The 20,418-nt window shown below is 46.4% G+C and overlaps 1 protein-coding gene across 1 annotated transcript in view; it reads right to left on the bottom strand.

Moving 5' to 3' along the window:
* Positions 1-20,418, bottom strand: part of nipblb (NIPBL cohesin loading factor b) — a 690,432-nt gene that overhangs the window by 4,055 nt on the left and 665,959 nt on the right. The window contains exon 48 of the mRNA XM_067977852.1: positions 18,591-18,765. Coding sequence (XP_067833953.1) covers positions 18,591-18,765 — 175 coding nt within the window. The remainder of the gene's footprint in view (positions 1-18,590; positions 18,766-20,418) is intronic.

The raw sequence follows: 20,418 nt of genomic DNA, 5'->3' as shown, positions 1-20,418 counted from the left end.
GGAGTTGCAGGTAAACAATGTGTCACAGCAGAGAGGATAATACTCAGCACACCGGGCAAACTGCCACTGAAACTGCTCAAAGGGAATCCACAAGCGTGTCAACCATTATCAAGCAACTGGTCTCTCGACAGCAGGCCAGCCTGATCCAGGCGTGGTGTCAGATTCACCAGGTCCCTCCTGTGGTGCAGAGAGATTTCAGTCCCAGGGTATCAGGAATCCAGGGCTTGGGGCCAATAAGGTGCAGCCCTCACCCAAAGTTCTGAGTATTGGGGAAATACATCAGAAACGTGTGTATTCACAAGAGACCATCGGGCCCGCAGGCAGAAACACTGGTGACTGGAAGAGGTCTACTGACAGGCAACCCCGAGGTCAGAAGATGCTCTGGACAATCTCTGCTGATCTTCAACTTCGGCAGCGGAACCATTGAGTGAAAGCATCAGCCATGGCACTGTCCACTATGACAAGAAACTGTGCCAAGGGCACAGACTCTTGATAGAGGAATACCCAAGAAGCTCGACACCATCCAGGACAAAGCAGCCCGCTTGATTGGCACCCCATCCACCACCCTAAACATTCACTCCCTTCACCACCAGCGCACAGTGGCTGCAGTGTGCACCATCCACAGGATGTACTGCAGCAACTCGCCAAGGCTTCTTCGACAGCACCTCCCAAACCCGCGACCTCTACCACCTAGAAGGACAAGAGCAGCAGGCACATGGGAACAACACCACCTGCACGTTCCCCTCCAAGTCACACACCATCCCGACTTGGAAATATATCGCCGTTCCTTCATCGTCACTGGGTCAAAATCCTGGAACTCCCTTCCTAACAGCACTGTGGGAGAACCTTCACCACACGGACTGCAGCGGTTCAAGAAGGCGGCTCACCACCACCTTCTCAAGGGCAATTAGGGATGGGCAAAAAATGCCGGCCTCACCAGCGACGCCCACATCCCATGAACGAATAAAAAAAACCCAGTACTAATAACTGCAGCTATAAAAGTTTAATAAGATTCTTGCGAGGACAGTGCCGAACAGTGATGTGAAAGTACTGTGTACAGTTTTGGTCTCCTTATCTAAGGAAGGACATACTTGCTTTAGAGGCGGTGCAATGAAGGTTCACTAGATTAATTCCTGGGATGAGAGGGTTGTCCTATGAGGAGAGATTGAGTAGAATGGACCTGTACTCTCTGGAGTTTAGAAGAATGAGAGGTGATCTCAATGAAACATAAAAGATTCTGAGGGGGGCTTGACAGGGTAGATGCTGAGAGATTGTTTCCCCTGCCTGGAGAGTCTAGAACTAGGGGGCATCGTCTCAGGATAAGGGGTCGGCCATTCAAGTCTGAGGAGAGGAGGAATTTCTTCACTCAGAGGGTTGTGAATATTTGGAATTCTCTACCCCAGGGAGCTGTGGATGGTCAGTCATTGAATATATTCAAGGCAGAGATGGATAGATTTTTGGACTCTCGGGGAATCAAGGGATATGGGTTCTTATAAAAATTGGCAATCTTGAGGTGAACATAAGAAATAGGAGTAGGAGTAGGCCATTCGGCCCCTCGAGCCTGCTCCACCATTCAATAAGATCATGGCTGATCTTCAACCTCAACTCCACTTTCCCGCCCGATCCCCATATCCCATGATTCCCCTAGAGTCCAAAAATCTATTGATCTCAGCCATGAATATACTCAATGACTGAGCATCCACAGCCCTCTGGGGTAGAGAATTCCAAATATTCACAACCCTCTGAGTGAAGAAATTCCTCCTCATCTCAGCCTTATCCTGAGACGATGCCCCTTAGTTCTAGACTCTCCAGCCAGGGGGAAACAGCCTCTCAGCATCTACCCTGTCAAACCCCCTCAGAATCTTGTATGAACCAGCCAGCCAACCTCTTGAGATGGGGACTGAAGCTGTGGAACCGCTGTGAACTTTTCTTTGTAAAGTAATCGGTTCATATCTTTGAGATCAAAAGTGGCATAGAATCCACCCAACATTTTTGTGACCCAAAAATTCACTTCACCCTAATGACAGAACAGTTTCTATGCCAGTGAGCAACAAGTTCACCACATGAGGATCCCTCAAATGATCAGAACAAAAATGCAGTTTAAACTCAGCGGTTGAAGGAGAAGGCCCACCACCACCTCGAAGCAACTAAGGATGGGCAATAAATGCCGGCCTAGTCAGCAACGCCGGTAGCACCAGAGCTTTGGCCATTTTTATGAATCATATTTTAAATCCAATACCCCCCAAGGAAAAACTGTACTGTTTGGCAAGCTTGTGGGAGTGGCTTAGGGAATAGGATTGAGTAGCAGGAGTTTTGAGCCAGGCTAAACATAGAAACATAGAAAATAGGAGCAAGAGTCGGCCATTCAGCCCTTCGGGCCTGCTCCACCATTCAAAATGATCATGGCTGATCGTCTAACTCAGTACCCTGTTCCCGCTTTTTCCCCATATCCCTTGATCCCTTTAGCATTAAGAAATATATCTATCTCCTTCTTGAACACATCTAATGACTTGGCCTCCACTGCCTTCTGTGGTAGAGAATTCCACAGGTTCACCACCCTCTGAGTGAAGACATTTCTCCTCATCTCGGTTCTAAATGGCATTCCCCGTATCCTGAGACTGTGACCCCTGGTTCTGGACTCCCCAGCCATCGGGAACATCCTCCCTGCATCTCGTCTGTCTTGTCCTGTTAGAATTTTATATGTTTCGATGAGATCTCCTCTCATTCTTCTAAACTCGAGTGAATATAGGCCTAGTCGACCCAATCTCTCCTCATACGTCAGTCCTGCCATCCCTGGAATCAGTCTGGTAAACCTTCGTTGCACTCCCTCTATGGCAAGGACATCCTTCCTCAGATAAGGAGACCAAAACTGCACACAATACTCCAGATGTGGTCGCACCAAGGCCCTGTATAACTGCAGTAAGACATCCCTGCTCCTGTACTCAAATCCTCTTGCAATGAAGGCCAACATACCATTCGCCTTCCTAACTGCTTGCTGCACCTGAATGTTTGCTTTCAGCGACTGGTGTACAAGGACACCCAGGTCTCGTTGCACCTCCCCTTTTCCCAATCTATCACCATTCAGATAATAATCTGCTTTTCTGTTTTTACAACCAAAGTGGATAACCTCCCATTTATCCACATTATACTGCATCTGCCATGTTCTTGCCCACTCACCCAACTTGTCTAAATCACATTGGAACCTCTTTGCATCCTCCTCTCAGCTCACATTCCACCCCAGCTTTGTGTCCTCGCTCGACCTCACTCTCTCTCTCTCACCTGACTGAGGTGCATTCATACATAAACGGACATTTCACACTGACAGGCTGGGTGGGAGGGAACCCAGGCCGACTGACGTTATCGCCATTTAACATAATTACTGGGAACAATACCCCGAGAGGTAACTCAGAGACACTCAGTCTCCTGGTGGGAGGCAGGAGATGGCCGGGCCATTGTCTCCCAGGAGAGAAGCCAGTTAAGCAAGTTTGGTTTGAGATCGAAACCCATTACCTGCTAACGGGGGCCCTCGACTCAGGAAACGACAGACACCCAGTAATCAGCACCCATTGTCTCTCCAGGTGCAAGGCCTGGGAGTGGGAAAACAAAATAGCATTTTTCACAAAGATTTCAAAGGTTATGAGTCAGTCCAGGCCACGGAGGGGGGTGGGGGGGATCCAGACACATCACTTGAGTCAATATATCGATCAGTATTGGCGGGAGAAATGGTGATGGGTTTTGGGGATATGAGGAGCCGTTTGGCAACGGTCCCTGGCTGGTCTCTGCTCCTCGGCATCAATCTACAGCTCAGCACAGTATCGGCTCGGCGCTGGTCTGCTCTGCGCTCTGCTCTCTTCCCTCGGCACCAATCTACAGCTCAGCACAGTATCGGCTCGGCGCTGGTCTGCTCTGCGCTCTGCTCTCTTCCCTCTGCTCCTTGGCATCAATCTACAGCGAGTCTCCCGAGTGGGGCTCGGCTCGATTCAATGGAACACCGCCAGAAGCTGAGCGCTGCTCTTCATCCCTCATCAACGGACCTCGACTCAAACTGGAACTTGGATAATGAGTCGGTGGTACGGAACCAGGAGCGAGAGGTGCAGGAAGAAACTCAAGCAACACCAGGCAATTGGGGTGAGCATATTACCTGCACCTGCACATCCACAAGACCACTGAGCCGTGTGAGGGGGTGATTGTAAGTCCCAACCACGGAGTAGCAGCTATCGACGGAGTCTGGTTTTGACAGAGTCTATAATTGGGAATTTGGTGAGTGAGGGGATTCGGTGCAGTAAGGGGTGAGGTCATTTGTTTAGACAGTGGGGAGGGGCTGGCCGAGGGGGGGGGGGGAGGGGCGGGCCGAGGGCGGGGGAGGGGCGGGCCGAGGGCGGGGGAGGGGCGGGTCAGAGCAACAACAAAACCAAACTGCAGTGTGACGTCACAGGGAGGTGGCTGGTGGGGAAAATCTCTCCTGTTTTCTTCGTTCTTAGGACTGTGGGCTCAGTAACTTAGAGCAAAAAACTACATTTAAAAAAAACTAAACTTAATTTAATAAATTAAACAAGGCCAGTACTTGGTTCAACCTAAAAATAATTTGATTGGCATTGTAGTAATCAATTAAATGAATAAAATAGTTATGACAGGGCAGGAGATGTGTTGCAGCTGCAATTTGTGGGAGCTACTGCCGACTACATAGAAACATAGAAAATAGGAGCAAGAGTAGGCCATTCGGCCTTTTGGGCCTGCTCCACCATTCAAAATGATCATGGCTGATTGTCTAACTCAGTACCCTGTTCCCGCTTTTTCCCCATATCCCTTGATCCCTTTAGCATTAAGAAATATATCAAACTCCTTCTGCGGTAAGTGTCTGCAGCTCGAGGAACTTCAGCTCCGAATTGAGGAGCTGGAGTCTGAGCTGCAGTCATTGCGAAACATCAGGGAGGGAGAAAGTTACCTGGACACTTGGATCCAGGAGACAGTCACACCCCTTAGACTAAATACTGTAGAATTGGCACGTGGACAGGGATAGGAGGGTGTGACTGTGAGTGAGGCAGGTACGGGGATCCAGGAGGTACAACTGCAGGAGCCTCAGTCCCTGCACTAGTCCAATAGATACGAGCCCTTGTGGACGAGTGCAGGGACTGCAGGGGGGGATGAGCAAACTGGCCACAGCATCGTGGTTCAGGGGGCCATTCAAGTGGGGGGAGTAAAAAGGAAGATGGTTGTAGTAGGCGACAGTATAGTTAGGGGGATAGACACTGTTCTCTGCAGCCAAGAGCGAGAGTCCCGAAGGCTGTGTTGTCTACCCGGTGCCAGGGTTAAGGACATCTCCTCAGGGCTGGAGAGAAACTTGGAGTGGGAGGGGAGGATCCAGTTGTCATGGTCCACGTGGGTACCAACGACATAGGTAGGACTAAGAAAGAGGTTCTGCTGAGGGAGTTTGAGCAGCTAGGGACTAAATTAAAAAACAGAACCACAAAGGTGATAATCTCCGGATTATTACCTGAGCCACGAGCAAGTTGGCACAGGGTCAAAGGATCAGAGAGATGAATGCGTGGCTTCTTTTAAAATTCGTTCATGGGATGTGGGCGTCGCTGGCAAGGCCAACATTTATTGCCCATCCCTAATTGCCCTTGAGAAGGTGGTGGTGAGCCGCCTTCTTGAACCGCTGCAGTCCGTGTGGTGATGGTTCTCCCACAGTGCTGTTAGGAAGGGAGTTCCAGGGTTTTGACCCAGCGACGATGAAGGAACGACAATATATTTCCAAGTCGGGATGGTGTGTGACTTGGAGGGGAACATGCAGGTGGTGTTGTTCCCATGTGCCTGCTGCTCTTGTCCTTCTAGGTGGTAGAGGTCGCGGGTTTGGGAGGTGCTGTCGAAGAAGCCTTGGCGAGTTGCTGCAGTGCATCCTGTGGATGGTACACACTGCAGCCACTGTGCGCCGGTGGTGAAGGGAGTGAATGTTTAGGGTGGTGGATGGGGTGCCAATCAAGCGGGCTGCTTTGTCCTGGATGGTGTCGAGCTTCTCGAGTGTTGTTGGCTCTGCACTCATCCAGGCAAGTGAAGAGTATTCCATCACACTCCTGACTTGTGCCTTGTAGATGGTGGAAAGGCTTTGGGGAGTCAGGAGGTGAGTCACTCGCTGCAGAATACCCAGCCTCCGACCTGCTCTTGTAGCCACAGTATTTATATGGCTGGTCCAGTTAAGTTTCTGGTCAATGGTGACCCCCAGGATGTTGATGGTGGGGGATTCGGCGATGGTAATGCCATTGAATGTCAAGGGGAGGTGGTTAGACTCTCTCTTGTTGGAGATGGTCATTGCCTGGCACTTGTCTGGCGCGATGTTACTTGCCACTTATCAGCCCAAGCCCGGATGTTGTCCAGGTCTTGCTGCATGCAGGCTCGGACTGCTTCATTATCTGAGGGGTTGCAAATGGAACTGAACACTGTGCAATCATCAGCGAACATCCCCATTTCTGACCTAATGATGGAGGGAAGGTCATTGATGAAGCAGCTGAAAACGGTTGGGCCTAGGACACTGCCCTGAGGAACTCCTGCAGCAATGTCCTGGGGTTGAGATGATTGGCCTCCAACAACCGCTATAATCTTCCTTTGTGCTAGGTATGACTCCAGCCACTGGAGAGTTTTTCCCCTGATTCCCATTGACTTCAATTTTACTTGGGCTCCTTGGTGCCACACTCGGTCAAATGCTGCCTTGATGTCAAGGGCAGTCACTCTCACCTCACCTCTGGAATTCAGCTCTTTTGTCCATGTTTGGACCAAGGCTGTAATGAGATCTGGAGCCGAGTGGTCCTGGCGGAACCCAAACTGAGCATCAGTGAGCAGGTTATTGGTGAGTAAGTGCCGCTTGATAGCACTGTCGACGACACCTTCCATCACTTTGCTGATGATTGAGAGTAGACTGATGGGACGGTAATTGGCCGGATTGGATTTGTCCTGCTTTTTGTGGACAGGTCATACCTGGGCAATTTTCCACATTGTCGGGTAGATGCCAGTGTTGTAGCTGTACTGGAACAGCTTGGCTAGAGGTGCGGCTAGTTCTGCAGCACAAGTCTTCAGCACTACAGCCAGGATGTTGTCGGGGCCCATAGCCTTTGCAGTATCCAGTGCACTCCAGCCGTTTCTTGATATCACGTGGAGTGAATTGAATTGGCTGAAGACTGGCTTCTGTGATAGTGGGGATATCGGGAGGAAGCTGAGATGGATCATCCACTCGGCACTTCTGGCTGAAGATGGTTGCAAATGCTTCAGCCTTGTCTTTTGCACTCACGTGCTGGACTCCACCATCATTGAGGATGGGGATGTTTACAGAGCCTCCTCCTCCCGTTAGTTGTTTAATTGTCCACCACCATTCACGACTGGATGTGGCAGGACTGCAGAGCTTTGATCTGATCCGTTGGTTGTGGAATCGCTTAGCTCTGTCTATCGCATGTTGCTTCCGCTGTTTAGCATGCATGTAGTCCTGAGTTGTAGCTTCACCAGGTTGGCACCTCACTTTTAGGTACGCCTGGTGCTGCTCCTGGCATGTTCTTCTACACTCCTCATTGAACCAGGGTTGATCCTCTGGCTTGCTGGTAATGGTAGAGTGAGGAATATGCCGGGCCATGAGGTTACAGATTGTGCTGGAGTACAATTCTGCTGCTGCTGATGGCCCACAGCGCCTCATGGATGCCCAATTTTGAGCTGCTAGATCTGTTCCGATATCCTCAGTGCGAAGACGGGACTTCGTCTCCACGAGGACTGTGCGGTGGTCACTCCTACCAATTCTGTCATGGACAGATGCATTTGTGACAGGTAGATTGGTGAGGACGAGTTCAAGTAACTTTTTCCCTCGTGTTGGTTTACTGACCACCTGCCGCAGGCCCAGTCTAGCAGCTATGTTCTTCAGGACTCGGCCAGCTCGGTAAGTAGTGGTGCTACCGAGCCACTCTTGGTGATGGACACTGAAGTCCCCCACCCAGAGTACATTCTGTGCCCTTGCTATCCTCAGTGCTTCCTCCAAGTGGTGCTCAACATGGAGGAGGACTGATTCATCAGCTGAGGGAGGGCGTAGGTGGTAATCAGCAGGAGGTTTCCTTGCCCATGTTTGACCTGATGCCATGAGATTTCATGGGGTCCAGAGTTAATGTTGAGGACTCCCAGGGCCACTCCCTCCTGACTGAATATCACTGTACCACCACCTCTGGTGGGTCTGTCCTGCCGGTGGGACAGGACATACCCAGGGATGGTGATGGATGAGTCTGGGACGTTAGCTGAAAGGTATGATTCTGTGAGTATGGCTACGTCAGGCTGTAGCTTGACTAGTCTGTGGGACAGCTCTCCCAATTTTGGCACAAGTCCCCAGATGTTAGTGAGGACTTTGCAGGGTCGACTGGGCTTGGTTTGCCGTTGTGGTCTGATGCCGGGTGGTCCGTCCGGTTTTATTCTTGTTATGACTTTTTTTCGCGAGATTTTACAACTGAGTGTCTTGCTAGGCCATTTCAGAGGGCAATTAAGAATCAACCACATTGTTGTGGGTCTGGAGTCACATATAGGCCAGACCGGGTAAGGACGGCAGGTTTCCTTCCCGAAAGGACATTAGTGAAGCAGATGGGTTTTTACGACAATCTGGTAGTTTCATGGCCACCATTACTGATACTAGTATTTTAATTCCAGATTTTATTCAATTAATGCGTGTCTCAAAGATTGGTGTGGGAGACAGGGGTTTCGATTCATCGGGCACTGGCACCAGTACTGGGGAAAGAGGGAGCTGTTCCGTTGGGACGGGCTTCACCTGAACCATGCTAGGACCAGTGTTCTGGCAAACCGAATAACTAGGGCGGTAGAGAAGGCTTTAAACTAAATAGAGGGGGGGAGGGCTCAGGTGGGGAGTAGTTTAGATTGATGAAGAGAAAAGACAAGTAAGTAGTACAGGAAAGTGATGGGGGTAATGATAAACAGAGTGTGTCAGGAAGGGACAGAGCGTACAAACATAAGAGTCCACTAGCAATTGGGGCCGGGGTAGGAAAGAATGATAAAAAGACAAAATTAAAGGTTCTTTATCTGAATGCGCGCAGCATTCGTAATAAGATAGATGAATTGACGGCACAAATAGAAACAAATGGGTATGATCTGTTAATAAAGGATGAAATTGGTATAATAGTGAGAAATGATCTTGGCTCAGAAGATCAAGATGTCGAATCAATTCGGGTGGAGGTAAGAAATCACTGGTGGGAGTAGTATAGAGGCCCCCTAACAGTAGCGACACTGTAGGGCAAAATATAAATCAGGAAATAAGGGGGGGCTTGTAAAAAAGGTAATGCAATAATTATGGGCGATTTTAACTTTCACATAGATTGGACAAATCAAATTGGCAAAAATAGCCCTGAGGAGGAGTTCATAGAGTGTATTAGGGACTGTTTCTTAGACCAATACGTCGGGGAACCAACCAGGGAACAGGCCATTCTGGATCTGGTAATGGGTAACGAAACAGGATTAATTAATGATCTCAAAGTAAAGGATTCCTTGGGAAGCAGTGATCATAACATGATGAATTTCACATCCAGTTTGAGAGCGAGGATCTTGTGTCTGAAACTACTGTATTAAACTTAAATAAGGGCAATTATAAAGGAATGAGGGTGGAATTGGCTAAAGTGGACTGGGTAAACAGATTAGATGGTACGATGGTGGATAAGCAGTGGCAAACATTTAAAAAGATATTTTATGACTCGCAACAAAAATATATCCCTGTGAGGAGGAAAGACTCCACAAAAAGGGTGAACCAACCATGGCTAACTAAGGAAGTCAAGGATGGTATCAGGTTAAAAGAAAAAGCATACAACATGGCAAAGATTACTGGTAAGCCCGAAGATTGGGAAAACTTTAAAAACCAGCAAAGGATGACTGAAAGAATAATAAAGAGGGAGAAAATAAATGATGAGAGTAAACGAGCAAGAAATATAAAAACTGACAGTAAAAGCTTCTACAAGTATATAAAAAGGAAGAGGGCAGCTAAAGTAAACATTGGTCCCTTCGAGGATGAGACTGGGGAAATAATAATGGAAAGCAAGGAAATGGCAGAGGAATTGAACAGATATTTTGTATCTTCACAGTAGAAGACACTAATAATATACCAATAATAGTAGAAAATCAAAGGGCAAAGGGGAGGGAGGAACTAAAAACAATCACTATCACGAGAGAAAAAGTACTCGGTAAACTAATGGGTCTAAAGGCTGACAAGTCCCCTGGACCTGATGGCTTGCATCTGAGGGTCTTAAAGGAAGTGACGACAGAGATAGTGGATGCATTGGTTGTAATCTTCCAGAATTCACTAGATTCTGGAAAGGTCCCAGCAGATTGGAAAACTGCAAACGTAACACCCCTATTCAAGAAGGGAGTGAGACAGAAAGCAGGTAACTATAGACCAGTTAGCCTAACATCTGTCATTGGGAAAATGCTAGAATCCATTATTAAGGAAGTAGTAGCAGGACATTTGGAGACTCATAATAAAACCATGTTGACTCTCCTTGATTGTATGAAGGGGAAATAGTGTCTGACAAATTTATTCGGGTTCTTTGAGGAAGTAACGGGCAGGGTGGATAAAGGGGAACCAATGGATGCCGTATATTTGGATTTCCAAAAGGCATTCGATAAGGTGCCACATAAAAGATTATTGCACAAGATAAGAGCTCATGGTGTTGGGGGTAATATACTGGCATGGATAGAGGATTGGCTAACTAACAGAAAACAAAGAGTCGGGATAAAAGGGTCATTTTCAAAATGGCAATCTGTAACTAGTGGGGTGCCGCAGGGCTCAGTGCTGGGGCCTCAACTATTTACAATATATATCAATGACTTGGATGAAGGAACAGAGTGTCTTGTGGCCAAATTTGCTGATGATACAAAGATAGGTGGAAAAGCAAGTTGCGATGAGGACACAAAGTGTCTGCAAAGGGATATTGACAGGTTCAGTGAATGGGTAAAAATTTGGCAGATGGAATATAATGTGTGAAAATGTGAAGTCGTCCACTTTGAGAGGAAAAATTAAAAGCAAAATATTATTTGAATGGAGAAATACTACAAAATGCTGCGGTACAGAGGGATCTGGGTGTCCTCGTACATGAAACACAAAAAGTCAACATACAGGTGCAGCAGGTAATCCGAAGGCAAATGGAATATTGGCCTTTATGTCTAGGGGGATGGAGTATAAAAGCAGGGAAGTCATGCTGCAACTGTACAGGGTGCTGGTGAGACCACACCTGGAGTACTGCGTACAGTTCTGGTGCCCTTATTTAAGGAAGGACATACTTGCATTGGAGGCAGTTCAGAGAAGGTTGACTAGGTTGATTCTGGGTATGGAAGGGTTGTCTTATGAGGAAAGATTGAACAGGTTGGGTCTATACTCATTGGAGTTTAGAAGAATGAGAGGAGACCTTATTGAAACATATAAGATTCTGAGGGGACTCGATAGGGTAGATGCTGAGAGGATGTTACCCCTCATGGGGGAATCTAAAACTAGGAGGCAGTGTCTCAGAATAAGGGGTCGCCTGTTTAAGACAGAAATGAGGAGGAATCTCTTCTCCCAGAGGGTCGTGAATCTTTGGAATTCTTTACCCCAAAAAGCTGTGGAGGCCGAGTCATTGAATACATTCAAGGCTGAGTTAGACACATTTTTGATCAGCAAGAGAGTCAAAGGATATGGGGAAAGGGCGGGAAAGTGGAGTTGAGGTAAAAATCAGATCAGCCATGATCTCACTGAATGGCGGAGCAGGCTCGAGGGGCCGAATAGCCTACTCCTGCTCCTATCTCTTATGGTCAAACCTTAGAGGGTTTTAGTGATTGGGGGGGGGGGTCCTATGTTAGTTTATTTCACGGGAGGATTTCTATTATTAGGCCGTGGTAATTTTGTATGGTGGGGCTTATTGGACAAGCCAGGGTTGTACGGTTTGTATTGTTTACTGGTGTCATTGTTAATCTTATTAAACACAATACGGTTGAGCCCGAAAGTGTGTGTCCGAGTCTGATCTGTCCTTATAATCCCTATCATTCCAGGACTTATAGTAAGGGGTGTGTTTTCAGTACGGCCGAGAAAACCACTTACACGCCCACATCCCAAGACAAAATTAGTGTAAGATGGCAGCTTTCAAAATGGACAAGCAATCCAGTCGGGGAAGAATTGGGAAATTGTAAAGACAAGAATAATCACTGAATGATACAGCACAGGAGGCGGCCATTGGGTCAATCATGCCTGAAAGATCTATCCAATTAGTCTCATTCCCCTGCTCTTTCCCCATGGCCCTGCAAATTATTCCCCTTCAAGTATTTATCCATAACAACTTGCTGTGTTAAATGTTTTTTCCTCATGTCGCCTCTGGTTCTTTTGCCAATACCTTAAATCTGTGCCCTCTGGTTACCAGCCATGCCCCCACTGCCTCTATCAAAACCCTTCATAATTTTGAACACCTCTATCAAATCTCCCCTTAGTAGGTGGAAAAGAAAGCAAGAAGCCATGAGAAACTCTCAAAAGGGTTTTTGAAAATGCACACCTAGTGTGAAAGTCAAAGTGGCAAGGGAGACATACCATGGATATACCACACGGACTGCAGCGGTTCAATGCGGCGGCTCATCACCACCTTCTCAAGGGCAATTAGGGATGGGCAATAAATGCTGGTCTTGCCAGCGACGCCCACATCCCATGAACGAATAAAAAAAAATCATGGTCATGAAATAATGGGTTCACACCTGTCTTAACCTAGGAAGATGAGGCCAAGTTGCCAGTCAGAGGTCAGGTTTCCAGGAAGAGTGAAGGTGCAAATAACAAAGTATGAGTATGGAAAGATCAGATGCTCATAAACAAGATGCCTGGTCCACACAAACATTAGGTACACTTCCCCAGTCCAAAACACACATTTGCAGGTTGACAAGAACCAGGTGTACTTAGATACTCGAGCTAGAGAGATCGATCCAGCACCGAGCACTGCTGGCCCAGACACAACACTGGATTGTAGGGTTAACTGGAAGTGAATGGGAGAATTCCAGCTCAGAGTTACACCTCTCGTCCCCATTAATGAACCAGGCTGGCTGGCCAATCGTCGGTGCCCTGGAGTAGTCTAGACCTGCCTGCCTTACATACAGGAATACATGCTCTGCCAAAACAGGTTAACTCGGTTCAAATTTTCCATCCCAGGTCTGTCATTTTGTGACTACCATGACCTCAAGGAAACCCCATTCATCATCTTTTCCCCACCCCAAGGAGGGGAGTCAGTAATTGGTCATTAGATAACTGATGAGCACAGATCTGAGCCCTTGCTGGGGGACAACAGGTAACATACTGCTCCTCTCAAGCACATGGTGAGCAGTTCAACTCAACATAAAACACAAGCATTGCTACCATCCTCCTGATCACAACATGGGCATGCACTGTACCCCATACTCGTAGTGACTAACAGCTGCAACGCTATCACCACAGGCAGCGAACTCTGGACAATCCAGCCTTCAGATAACACATTCCAGCAGCAGTCGGCTCAAGTCTCAGCTTCTTTATCAACTCTACGATGGACATGGGTGTTCAGTGAGGTGAAAGGACTACACAGGACACACACCTTGTTCGAGATGTCTAAATCCAGTGCCATATACCAGGCCTACTCATCACCAACCCTTTCATCGAGATCATTACCTGAGGGATTTTGACCGTGAGACTGAATCCCCTCCAGGATGCTCTGTGATGAGTCAGTCGAACTTCCTGCAACTGTTTCCACATTTTTGTCACAAATCTACTGCACAGCTTAGTCCCGAATCTTTCTCTCAGCCCAAAATACACGATGTGCCTAGGAGTTCTAAACCATGAAGAACAACTGTTTGGATACCTGCCTTATACACAAGTTTAACCTGTATTGGGAATTTGCAGCACAGTGCGAAAGGAAAGCATTCAGGTTAAAGTTGGTACCCACCATGACACCAACTACTGATATGAACAAATGGGATATAAACCCTGTTTTCTTCCAATCAATACTGCAAGAACCCCTTTTTGAAATACCTCACTTGGCAGCAACCATCATTATACTGGTTCAGGACAGTGAATCGTGTGCTCGAGATCCCAGGGGACTCTGATAATACATCACAAATGCTGTATTCTTTCAGAAAATGTTTTAACAAAGACACTGAGACCATCCCTTATGATACAGCCAACATACAACTGATGAAGGTATCGAATAGGAAGGGTGACGGTGAACGACCTTGCCTCGTTCCTCTTTCGAGAGAATAAGTTCACTGAGTCTCCCATCCACACAGATGGATCTTGGAGCTGGAGTACACATCCTGGGTAAAATCTGAAATATGACCAGGTACTCCCATTGCTCCCAGTTTCTTAGTGCAAGCCACATGAAAACCTTATGAAAATCAATGAAAGCAATGTAAGTGGGTTTTCCTGAATCTTATGGCTCTCTGATCTTCGAAAGCCATAATCTGCCCAATACTAATATCATGAGAGCAAAATCCAGCTCCTCCAGGGTTACTCTGTGGGCCTCCAAAGAATCTGATGTGCGAGCCTCAGCAGCCCAAAGAACCACCGGAAGAGCCACAGATACCAGTGAGGTTCGTCAGTACTTTTTGGTTGTCTCTACAATCCCCTCCTCATGGAGAGGGACAACGACACTTTGGAACACCAAGGGTATGTGTGCTTCAAACAGAATCTTAATTCACCATCCACAGAAAGGCAGCCCAGGGGTTGGTTGGCAGCTCCTGGCACTGATCTCCAAAGCCAGTGCCACTCCCTGTACCTCTCACCTAGCAACTTTTAGAAATTCAGAAGGAAAATTATACCCGGACTTCAAGGGTTAAGTTACGAGGAGAGATTACACAAATTGGGGTTGTATTCTCTGGAGTTTCAAAGGTTAAGGGGTGATCTGATCGAAGTTTATAAGATATTAAGGGGAACAGATAGGATGGATAGAGAGAAACTATTTCCGCTGGTTGGGGATTCTAGGAGTAGGGGGCACAGTCTAAAAATTAGAGCCAGACCTTTCAGGAGTGAGATTAGAAAACATTTCTACACACAAAGGGTTGTAGGAGTTTGGAACTCTCTTCCGCAAATGGCAATTGATACGAGCTCAATTGCTAAATTTAAATCTGAGATAGATAGCTTTTTGGCAACAAAAGTTATTAAGGGATATGGGCCAAAGGCAGGTATATGGAGTTAGATGACAGATCAGCCATGATCTTATCAAATGGCGGAGCAGGCACAAGGGGCTGAATGGCCTACTCCTGTTCCTATGTTCCTAAAATTATCCAATGCCTCCCAGTGACCTGGTTCATGAAGTCCTGTACAAGCGTGACGGGTTACACCCGAGCAGGACTGGGACCAATGTCCTCGCGGGGGTGTTTGCTAGTGCTGTTGGGGAAGGTTTAAACTAGAGTGGCAGGGGGATGGGAACCTGAGCGGGGAGTCAGAAGGGAATAAAGTTGAGAGCAGCAAGAGAGGGGAAGACCCAGGGCAAATCTACAATACAAATAGTACAAACAGTTGTTCAAGAACAAGTGAAAGGGAAAAGCGTAGAGCAGCGGAAAGAAAGTGTACTTTCTGATATAAAATAAAAACTAGAAGGCGTAAGGCGATTAACCCAGCATCAAAGCTGTGGCAGGGGGTTGGGAACCTGAGCAGGGAGACAGAGGAAAGCGTGTAAGGAAGGGACAGAAGGTATGGAGTAAAAGGTAAAGTGTTAAAAAAGGGAAAAGCAGGAACTAAGTGTCACAAAACATATTTGAAAGTTCTTTATCTGAATGCAAGTAGCATTCGTAACAAATTGGACAAGTTAACGGCACAAATAACAACGTATGGGTATGATCTTGTGGCCATTACAGAAACATGGCTGCAGGGTGACAACGACTGGGAATTAAATATGCCAGGGTATTTAACAATCAGGAAGGACAGGCAGGAAGGAAGGGGAGGTGGGGTGGCTATGTTAATAAAGGAAGGAATCACTGTAATACAGAGAAATGATATTGGGACAAAGGATCAGGATAATGAAACAGTTTGGGTAGAGATAAGGAATAATAAGGGGGAAAAAAATCACTTGTGGGCATAGTATATAGGCCTCCTAATAGTTGCAACTCTGCTGGAAGAAGTATTAATCAGGAAATAGTCGGGGCATGTAATAAGGGAACAGCTATAATTATGGGGGATTTTAACTATCCTATTAACTGGACAAATCAAATTGGGCAGGGCAGCCTTGAGGAAGAGTTTATTGACTGTATTAGGGATGGATTTCTTGAGCAGTATGTAACTGAACCTACAAGGGGGCAAGCAACCTTGGACCTGGTCCTGTGTAATGAGCCAGGATTAATTAATAATGTCCTAGTTAAGGATCCCCTTGGAATGAGTGACCATAACATGGTTACATTCCATATCCAATTAGAGGGTGAGAAGGTTGGTTCTCAAACAAGCGCACTGAGCTTGAATAAAGGAGACTATGATGGTATGAGAGCAGAATTGATTAAAGTGGACTGGGAAAATAGATTAAAGGGTAAGACGGTACATGAGCAGTGGTGTTCATTCAAGGAGTTATTTTACAACTTTAAAAAAATATATATTCCACTGAGGAAAAAAGGGTGTAAAAGAAATGACAGCCATCCGTGGCTAAGTAAAGAAATTAAGGATAGTATCCGACTAAAAACAAGGACATAAGGTCGCCAAACTTAATGGGAGGATAGAAGATTGGGAAGTCTTCAAAAGACAGCAAAAAGTAACGAAAGGATTGATTAAGAAAGGGAAGATGGATTATGAAAATAAATTAGCAAAAAATATAAAAACAGATAGCAAGAGTTTCTACAGTTATATAAAAAGAAAAAGGGTGGCTAAGGCAAACGTAGGTCCCTTAGAGGATGAGACCGGGAAATTAATGGTGGGAAACATGGAGATGGCAAAAATGCTGAACAAATATTTTGTTTCAGTCTTTACGGTAGAGGACACTAAGAATATCCCAACACTGGACAAACAGGGGGCTCTGGGGGGGGGGGGGGGGGAGGAGGAGCTAAATACGATTAAAATCACTAAGGAATTGGTACTCAGTAAATTAATGGGACTCAAGGCGGATAAATCCCCTGGACCTGATGGCTTACATCCGAGGGTCTTGAGGGAAGTGGCAGTAGGGATTGTGGATGCTTTGGTAATAATTTTCCAAAATTCTCTGGACTCAGCAATGGTCCCGGCAGATTGGAAAACTGCTAATGTAACACCCTTATTTAAAAAGGGTAGTAGGCAGAAGGCTGGAAATTATAGACCAGTTAGCCTAACATCTGTGGTGGGTAAAATTTTGGAGTCTACTATTAAGGAGACAGTAGCAGAACATTTGGATAAACATAATTTAATAGGACAAAGTCAACATGGCTTTATGAAGGGGAAGTCATGTCTGACAAATTTGCTTGAGTTCTTTGAGGATACAACGTACAGGGTGGATAAAGGGGAACCAGTGGACGTAGTGTATTTAGACTTCCAGAAGGCATTCGACAAGGTGCCACATAAAAGATTATTGCTCAAGATAAAGAATCACTGGATTGGGGGTAACATTCTGGCATGGGTGGAGGACTGGTTATCTAACAGGAAGAAGAGAGTTGGGATAAATGGTTCATTCTCGGACTGGCAACCAGTAGCCAGTGGTGTTCCGCAGGGGTCGGTGCTGGGTCCCCAACTCTTTACAATCTATATTAACGATTTGGAGGAGAGGACCGAGTGTAACATATCAAAGTTTGCAGATGATACAAAGATGGGAGGGAAAGTAGAGAGTGAGGAGGACATAAAAAACCTACAAGGGGATATAGACAGGCTGGGTGAGTGGGCGGAGATTTGGCAGATGCAATACAATATTGGAAAATGTGAGGTTATGCACTTTGGCAGGAAAAATCAGAGAGCAAGTTATTATCTTAATGGCGAGAAACTGGAAAGTACTGCAGTACAAAGGGATCTGGGGGTCCTGGTGCAAGAAAATCAAAAAGTTAGTATGCAGGTGCAGCAGGTGATCAAGGAGGCCAACGGAATGTTGGCTTTTATTGCTCGGGGGATAGAATATAAAAACAGGGAGGTATTGCTGCAGTTATATAAGGTATTGGTGAGACCGCACCTGGAATACTGCATACAGTTTTGATGTCCTTAGTTAAGAAAAGACATACTTGCTCTCGAGGCAGTACAAAGAAGGTTCACTCGGTTAATCCCGGGGATGAGGGGGCGGACATATGAGGAGAGGTTGAGTAGATTGGGACTCTACTCATTGGAGTTCAGAAGAATGAGAGGCGATCTTATTGAAACATATAAGATTGTGAAGGGGCTTGATCGGGTGGATGCGGTAAGGATGTTCCCAAGGATGGGTGAAACTAGAACTAGGGGGCATAATCTTAGAATAAGGGGCTGCTCTTTCAAAACTGAGATGAGGAGAAACTTCTTCACTCAGAGGGTAGTAGGTCTGTGGAATTTGCTGCCCCAGGAAGCTGTGGAAGCTACTGCAATGCAGAAATCAATTTATTGATAGTAAATGTAGAAGGAGGAATCTTAATTAAAATCCCTAGAAATAGCATGCCGCACACAAACTCCAAAATAATCTGCAACTTACATCCAAGTACTGTTTGACGATATTCCTCTTCACGGTTTCTGTGATTTCCGCATGTCCTACTCCATTTCTCAGGAACTCCAGTGTCTGCCTGGGTTTAAAGTGCACTCCCGATTTCCTGTTTACAGCTTTGTCGTACACTTTTGCAGATTCAGATGGAGAATACTTTTGGATTTTACTGGAGAGAGAGAGAGAGAGAGACAAGACTGTTGATTAGAGACTAGCAGCTGTCAGCTCAAAGTGTAAGGGATGAGAAGCATTCTTGAAAAAACAAGGAAAGCTGACGTGACTGCAGATAAATAGCAATAACTAGACAATGGTAGAAAGGTCATGAGGTGTAATTTAGTGCACATATACAACAGGCTGGGGGAAATCACGACCTAAATTACAACACAAGGATGACAATTTGCTCTTGCAGAGCTGGCGCGGACTCGGCGGGCCGAATGGCCTCCTTCTGCGCTGTAACCTTTCTATGATTCTATGATTTATGGGGCTGTACTTCTCTGATTCCCTATACTTTTCTGTGAAAGTTAAACTTTCTCGGAGATTGAGGCCAAAGCGTCAGTCAGTAACTTAACCCTCCAGTCAAGAATCTGTTTGACTGTGTGGTGAGAGGCGCTCTCAATGGCTACAACCCTATTGCACAATACAATTTCTGTCACTGTCCAGTTACTACAACCGTCCAATAGTTACTTAGTGTTGGACAAGTATGAGAAAGGCGGTGACAAGAAAACTACGAGAATCGGAGAGTGGCAGTAGTGGGGGATTCTATGGTCAGGGGTATACATTGCCTTTTTTGCAGTTATGACCAGGAATCCCAAATAGTACGTGACCTCCCTGGAGCCAGGGAGAAGGACATCATGGAACAGATGGACAGTTTCTGGGAGGGAGATAGGTCAGGCACATTTCAGAATTTTCTGGCCATTTTTCAACAGAAAGGATTTGGAAAAAAGTTATTTTAAGTGTGAGGCATTAGAAATGATGTGGATTTGCTCAGGTTTAATAAGGAAGGCCACAGGTTGCAGGCATTTGCAGAATTTGTCTTAGAGCCAGACTCTGCCACCATTACCCTGGATAATGCGAAACAGCAGATGAACTTTTACATCATCCCAGGGGTTTCCAACAAACAAACAGTCATACTGTAGGAGAATGGAACCTCTCTTCCCGTTGAGTTTTGCATGAAGCTAGTTTCAAAGGGAGGAGGCTTCGTAACAGCTGTGATTAGCACCTCTTCTGGTTACAAGAGCATAACATACGGGATAGAAACATAAAATAGGAGCAGGAGTAGGCCATTCGGCCCTTCAAGCCTGCTCCGCCATTCAATATGATCATGGCTGATCCTCTATCTCAATACCATATTCCCGCTCTCTCCCCATACCCCTTGATGCCTTTTGTGTCTAGAAATCTATCTAGCTCCTTCTTAAATATATTCAGTGACTTGGCCTCCACAGCCTTCTGTGGTAGAGAATTCCACAGGTTCACCACCCTCTGAGTGAAGAAATTTCTCCTCATCTCAGTCCTAAATGTCCTACCCCGTATCCTGAGACTGTGACCCCTCGTTCTGGACCCCCCCCCAGCCAGGGGAAACACCTTCCCTGCATCCAGTCTGTCTAGCCCTGTCAGAATTTTATATATTTCAATGAGATCCCCTCTCATTCTTCTAAACTCAAGTGAATACAAGCCGAGTCGACCCAATCTCTCCTCATACGACAGTCCTGCCATCCCAGGAATCAGTCTGGTGAACCTTCGCTGCACTCCCTCTATGACAAGTATAATCCTTTCTTAGGTAAGGAGACCAAAACTGCACACAATACTCCAGGTGTGGTCTCAC

This window comes from Heptranchias perlo, unplaced genomic scaffold, assembly GCF_035084215.1.
Source record: "Heptranchias perlo isolate sHepPer1 unplaced genomic scaffold, sHepPer1.hap1 HAP1_SCAFFOLD_182, whole genome shotgun sequence".
Classification (NCBI taxonomy): domain Eukaryota; kingdom Metazoa; phylum Chordata; class Chondrichthyes; order Hexanchiformes; family Hexanchidae; genus Heptranchias; species Heptranchias perlo.
Note: the sequence above shows the minus strand (reverse complement) of the source record. Positions and strands in the feature narration are given on the sequence as shown.